Below are 6,931 nucleotides of genomic sequence, written 5' to 3' on the forward strand. Positions count from 1 at the left end.
GTGCCATCTTGTACGTCACATTGTGCTGTTCGTCAATGTTGTTGCCCCCTAGAAGAGATGCTGAAAATACTTCTATAATATGGCACCTCCTAGCTCATGAGGTATACAGTGGTACCGTAAGGTTCGTCCCATTTGTAAATTTTTTATTTAACAATGCTGTATTTGTGCTACCTTGTTCTGCCTATACAATATCATACAATACAGTTGTGTATAGGGAGGAATCTGTCAATCAGGGCCAATGGACCACCTTAACTTGGAGCCCAGTTCCCGGTCAAACTTACAACTATGATTACTCTGAAATAGCATTGCTGTTCAGAGCCAATCATAGATTTTTGCGGCAAAGTAGCCTCTCGTTATACTCTCCATGGTTCAGGCAATATGGTTCAGGCCAGATTGTTTCAAAAAACTTCCCTCCATTCGCTTGTGTGATTATAACTAGTTTTGATTGGATCTGTCAAAATGTTTGTGTTTGGCAACGGTATCCAATCCTGAATGCTCGGCTTTTGATTCCCCGTGGCTGCAGAAGTTGGATGCTACCCTAACAGTTGGGTAGAACATGGATACAGTCTATGAACACAAACTTTTTGACAGATCCGCTCAACACTAATAAAGTACTTCCCTCTAAACTCAGCAGCAGGGCGTACCAAAACCCTTTGCTTATTTTGCTGTTCCCTTTTTCCATTCTGCTTATATGTTAAACTGCAAACCCAGTTCATCACATACACAAAGTATATGCTCCGGCCGGGATTCCATCCGGCTGCACGAAAAACTGGCATGTCAGTTTTCTATGACAGCTATTCAGTGAATAGAACATGTCAGTTCACACAATGGAGCGTGCGGCTCTGGTTTCACGTTCCATTGTGTGCAGCGGTGAATTGAGATGCAGGCGCACATGGTTGCATCCGCATCCGAATTCACCAGATATGAAGATAATCCAGCCGGTACTGCAGTACTGGCCGGGATGATCTTCAGCAACACCGGCCGTTCTGAGACCCGGCCGGGTCACAGAATGGTCGGTGTTATACCATGTGTGAACATGGCCTATAACTAGCTGGTTATTACTTTAAATGTACCTAATGCCATTTATTTCCTTGATTATATGTAATGTGACCGCTATTGTTGGTTATTTAGGAAATGTTTTGGGGTGCATATTGCACTCTCTTGTCTGTCATTGTATTAGCGTGTGCACTTATCCTTTTGTTAAAAAAAAATTAAATGAAAATTAATAAAACCAATAAAAAGATTGTGCACACATTTTAAAAAGTAAACCTTTTACAGTGTGTGCACTGATGGCTGTATTTCTATAGACAATAATATAGCACATTATTGGATTCAAAATACGGCCGTGTGGCTACTAAAAAAATACATGTGGTTTTCTTTTAGCAGCTTGCGGTACTAGGACATGCAGGATAAGTGTACATATTAAAAGGCTTAAATAAGAATTCATCAGTCATCCGTTCACCTTTGACCATGTTGACTGATGTTAATGAAAAATGTTCAAAGAACTCACCGGAGCTGTTTTATTGCTAATTTAGTTTATGACCTCTTCTGGAATAGAACAAACATATTACCAAGGTCGCCATCTGGTTGAAAAGTCCAATGAAAACTTTCAACAAGCTATAAAAAGGCAAGGTAAGATATTGTGCCTCTACACCACTATGTATCCACCATTCATTTTACCAATTTTACCTGTCCAGAGGCAAGAATGTGTTTTTTATGTGCTTAGTTTGTTCTTGATGTTTATACTACTTTTCTGATGTTTTTAAGTGTTAAAGGGAAAGCTAACAGCAAGTTAGTTATGCTTCCATAACACATGGTGTACAGGATGAATGTAGTTTTATCACTTTGATAATCAGCGCTGTTTTTTGGGAATCTTGACCTCATGGGCCATTTAGGTTGTAGCATCGCCCTAGTGCCCCAATTCACCCCACCAGCCCACCTAATGAATATTGGGGAAGCACTAGGCAGTCACGTCACTCTGGTGTTCCTCACTGCAGAGTGCTAGATAAATATCGATTGGGGGGAGGCATATTGATGCACTAGTATACCAAACTGTCTCATTTGCATAAGGAATAAAGTCAAGATTTCCTGAAATTGGCGCAGAGGATCAAGGTAAGAAAATTACCTTAATCCTCAGCACCCTGTGCCATATGGGAACATAACAACAGGTTAGAGACTTCTAGCCTGCTGTTAGTTTCTCTTTAAGGCCAAGCTTTACAGTATAGAATACAAAACATCTGGACCCTAAATCAGAACTTACGCATGAGATAGCATGTACTCCCTAAGGCTAGGTTCACACACTGCTGAAATTTAGTGGCCACCAATTAACGGCCATTATTTGCCATTAAATGGCGGCCATCCACTAAATTTCTACATTGTGTGAACATAGCCTTTCTGTGTTTTCAATCCACTCCTGGTTTTGGTTGCAAAATACTGACCAAAAATACTGTGTGGGAATATAGCCTTGGGCTATGTTCACACATAGTATTTTGGCCAGTGTTTCTGTCAGTATTTTGGTCAGTAGTTGAAAAGTCAGGAGTGGAACCGACAGAGAAAAACTATAATGGAAAGATTTGCACAGTTTGGGAACATATCAGGTAAAGGCAGCCGTCTTGTTAAATAGACGTCTGCCAGTAATGATCATGATAATTATTAGCACCCATCTCTGTCACAAGATGGCCGCCTTTCCCAATAGTTTCTTAAAGTAGGAACATAGCCTTTCTGTGTTTTCAACCCACTCCTGGATTTGGTTGAAAAAATGTGTTTCATTCCGCTACAAGAATGCAGTGACAACCATGTTTAACTAATTAGCTGCCGTGCTGGTAAGAATAATAAACAGCCCATGCTCCTGCTTGAGTCTGCCAGTCTCTGCTTACTGATGGCCTGCTGAGCCAATCTCTGGCTGCGGCGGGACAGCGCGATGATTGGCTGAGTGGCCCATCAGTAAGCAGAGACCCGGAGTGTAATGAGTGAAGGCCCCCTTACAGGAAAGCATTCAAGTGAATAGCCACTAGAGGTGAGTGCAATTCAAGCATGTCCGAGTCCGTCCGAACCCTGAAGTCTCGGACATTGATTACCGGCGGCTTAGGAGGTTGGACGCAGCCTGTCTGGAAAACATGGATATAGCCAATGGCTTTAATCATGTTTTCTAGGGCTCCCAAAGTCTGCATCCAACTTCTTCAGCTGCCAGTAATCAATTGCCGAAACTTCCGGGTTCGAACGGACCTGAGCATGCTCGAGTTGCGCTCAGCTCTAAAAGGGGATCTACTAAGGGGGAGCCATTGTAGACTCAGAGATGGGGGACAGGGTGGGAGAATCTCCTCTATGACATCCATATGTACTATTAGTGCATGTACAATTCTAGCCAAGCAGTTTTTCTACTTGTTCTAGAAGCCCATGTTTAGCTACTATGTTATGGTATTTTTTACAGTATAGTTTTCCATTTGTGCTTGTTTTGTATAATATAATTATAAGTACTTTACAGCTTCTTTAGACATATACAGCGTTCCAGAAGGAAAGTCAACAGCTAACCATGCAAGCAATGCACCTACGTATGTCAACACTCAGCACATCAACAAAAAAATGCTTGGAGCTCTTCAGCGAAGTGTGGATGGCATGTTTTGTGGATCAGTGGACAGCTGCAAGGATATTAGTCCTAGAAAAGATCTGTTTGATATGAGTAAGTGCCATCTCCTCTTAGAAAGGTCTCTCTCTAAATATCTATCTATTTACTATGTTCGCACACAGTTTTTTTTTAAGTGAAAAAAAAGTCCGTAAAAAATTAGCATGATCATTATTAACGACCATTATTATAAAATAATTGCAGTTTTTCGCCTAAAAACAGCATGTAAACATAGCCTCAATTTGTGATGGATAGAGAATAGAGTTGAGTGAACTTATAGCATGTTCACGTGTGTCCGAACCCGAGCATGCTCAAAGTTCGCTGAACTCTAATAAAGAAGCATTTGTTCCGCTCATATGTCACTAATATCACTTCCTCTTATTCAAATATGTGACTTGAAAACATTTTACTTTTTATAAAAGTAAATGCAGCAAACACATTAAAGCACACAACAAAAAATGTGTCAAGAATCTTTTATGTGAACCCAGTTTTTTGGATTGCTTATTTCTTGCGTTGCAGAGAGCAAGCATTATTTGTGCAGTGTGAGGCTTTGTTCACACAACGTAAGTGCCGTGGGAATCACGGCCGTTGTTACAACAGCCGTGATTCCCATGGAACTTACATAGTGCTGTCTTGTGAGCAGGGCTGCTGCTGCTGCCCTAGGCACCAAACCTGAAGACGCCCCATCTTGGGGAGCGTGGGGGAGAGTGGTTTCGGCCACATGCTTTTTTCTCTACATGTAGAAACATTGTCTGAATCGTGTTTTTCCTGGTTTTTAACTGCTTAAAACATAAATTTCCACATAGAATCAATGATTAGAGCCGTCTGCATATTGTCTGAAGGAAAAAGGTAGGTAATAGCTCCAGGCGTCACAGCCACACCAGACCTGACCATACCTCCCCCCCCTACCCCCATCAAAAAGACACCAGATTTACTGTCAAGTCTGACCAAGAGGTGGGAGACTAAAAAAATAAAAAATAAAAAAATTGTGTTTTTTCCCCCCTGCTCCCTGGTGCTGCCCCCCTGCAAGGTGCTGCCCTAGGCACCGGACCACGGGTGCCTTGTGATAAATACGGCCCTGCTTGTGAAGGAATCCTGGCTGGAGTGTATACACAGGGTATACACTCCGGCCGGGATCCCTAGCGGCGCCGTAGAAAACTGACATGTCAGTTTTCTGCGGCCGCTACTCATTGAATAGCAGCTACAGAAAACCATGTCAGTGCACACTATGAAGCAAGCGGCTCTGGTGTGCTTTGGGGAGTTTAGATGCAGGTGCGCATGGATGCACCCGCATCATAACTAAGCGGCGCTAAAGATCATCTGCAGTACCGGACGGGATGAACTTTTCAGAGACCATGATCCGGCCGGGTCACGAAACGGCCGGTCTCTTACATTGTATGAACATAGCCTGATGGTGTGTTTACACAGACAGATTATCTGACAGATCTCTAAAGCCAAAGCCAGGACTGGATTTGAAAAGTGGAGAAATCTAGGTCTTTCCTTTATGACTATTCTCTGTTTATAGTCTGTTCCTGGGGTTGGCTTCAAAAATCTGTCAGATAACCTGTGTGAGTAACCACACCATAAGGCTATGTTCCCACTACAGGATTTTAGTGCGAAATGATGGCCATCTATTGATCATTATTTGCGGCCATCATTATTAATAGATGGCCATTTTATGCCGTTAAATGACGTCATATTCCTGTAGTGGGAACATAGCCTAAAGCTGCACAAATAATGCCACAAAAGAACCAGCACAAGCAAATAAAAGAAACAAACAGCTCGGTGCAATCACTGTCCTAACAATGTAATGTAAGAGAACTTCAATTGCTGCAAAGAAAGATCAGTCCAGAGAAGAGTGGAGCACATTCCAGATTCCAGTATTGTCTTCCAAGATCTGAAAATCCAAAGTGTATTAGGAAAACAGGCTAAAACCAACCATGAAATCACGATGCAAAAAAAAAAAAAAAAAAGTTTTTCACATAGATGTGCATCATAATTGTTTTTAACATGTTGTTCTAATAAGCATTGGATTTTAAATGCTTAGACGACAGTGTTGACATGTAGTCTACTTTTATCTGGATACGCAGTTGCCATACATATCTTTTGCAGATATAGTGGCACAAATTATGGATCACTCAATGTTCTGGAAAAAAAAGGAATATACAAAAATGATCTTTGTGTGATCTGTCTCTCTGCCATATCAAAAGTTTTATGCAACCGCATATCTTAAATTAGTGACCAGGTGTAGCTTTCCGCCATGATTTCCAGCTGCGAGCAGGCGTAAATCATGGTAAAGCGGGTACAAGAGGAGGCCACGCCTCCTCCCTGCCTTGCCGTGGCCCCCTTGCCACGGCAAGGGGCCCATTGGGTCAGTGGGGGATACGGCAGGCGTACGGCAGGGAGAAGGGGTGAAACTGCACTCACTCCCTGGCATACACCCCAGCCGCAGCAATGATAAATTCCCCCTTTTATTGTTGATTAGAAAGGGATAAGACAAGACTAATGGTCTAATCTCCTGGGCCAATTTTCATCCATTTGTTATTCATTTGTATTGTGCAATTCTTTTTTCAAGGCATACTGAAATCTTCTAAGCGTCTATGCTGACATTTTAATGTCTTCTCTGTCCTGCCTGTACGATTTCCTTTAAGAAAGTAAATAATTGTTTAGAATTTCACCAAGTTTTACACATCATTGACCGGGAACAACCACCATCTTTTGCCACACACTGTGTTAGATTTGAATCTTAAAGGAGCTCCAAAATGATGTATTTCACACTGACATTTTTCTAAGAGAATGTCTAACCTTTCTACAGAACCATTTGAAGATGCTTTGAAGAACCAGCCCATGATCCATAAAGATCCTTCAGTAGACTGCTCCAGCCCATTGTTATCCAGAGCTGCAATTTTAACTATTAATGAAGAACTGAAATCAGAAGCCTGGTATGTTGGAGAAATGTGCAGGAAAGAAGCAGAGAAATTACTTACAAAGGATGGGGATTTCCTTGTTAGAAAAAGCATCAATAATCCTGGTTCTTATGTGTTAACCGGCATGCACAATGGACAAGCCAAACATCTTCTCCTGGTAGATCCTGAAGGCACAGTAAGTACTTTTACATCAGAAATTGACTGTGTGTCTTGCAAGTGTACCCAAAGTTATTCCTATAAATTAGCTCTTTCTTATAGTTAATTTGTTTTTGTGGTTATGTCTGGTGTACGCCACGGAACAGGGGCGAATCTGCCCCTTTTTTATGGCATACGCCAGGGACCCATCTTGATAAATCTTCCCTATAGAGTAAGGGGGTGACAA

General features: G+C 41.8%; 1 protein-coding gene and 1 long non-coding RNA gene across 4 annotated transcripts in view; one reads left to right on the forward strand and one right to left on the reverse strand.

Annotated features, from left to right (window-relative positions):
- SHC3 (SHC adaptor protein 3) overlaps nt 1-6,931 on the forward strand; it is a 99,387-nt gene that overhangs the window by 86,807 nt on the left and 5,649 nt on the right. For both annotated transcript variants that reach the window (XM_069961699.1, XM_069961700.1), the window contains 3 exons: nt 1,536-1,632; nt 3,485-3,679; nt 6,438-6,724. In XM_069961699.1, the coding sequence (XP_069817800.1) occupies nt 1,536-1,632; nt 3,485-3,679; nt 6,438-6,724 (579 nt within the window). The remainder of the gene's footprint in view (nt 1-1,535; nt 1,633-3,484; nt 3,680-6,437; nt 6,725-6,931) is intronic.
- LOC138785600 (uncharacterized) overlaps nt 1-6,931 on the reverse strand; it is a 45,922-nt gene that overhangs the window by 37,224 nt on the left and 1,767 nt on the right. For both annotated transcript variants that reach the window (XR_011362122.1, XR_011362121.1), the window contains exon 3: nt 6,610-6,713. This is a non-coding gene — a long non-coding RNA (uncharacterized lncRNA). The remainder of the gene's footprint in view (nt 1-6,609; nt 6,714-6,931) is intronic.

The sequence above is a fragment of the Dendropsophus ebraccatus genome, chromosome 3 (assembly GCF_027789765.1).
Source record: "Dendropsophus ebraccatus isolate aDenEbr1 chromosome 3, aDenEbr1.pat, whole genome shotgun sequence".
In the NCBI taxonomy this organism is placed as follows: Eukaryota; Metazoa; Chordata; class Amphibia; order Anura; family Hylidae; genus Dendropsophus; species Dendropsophus ebraccatus.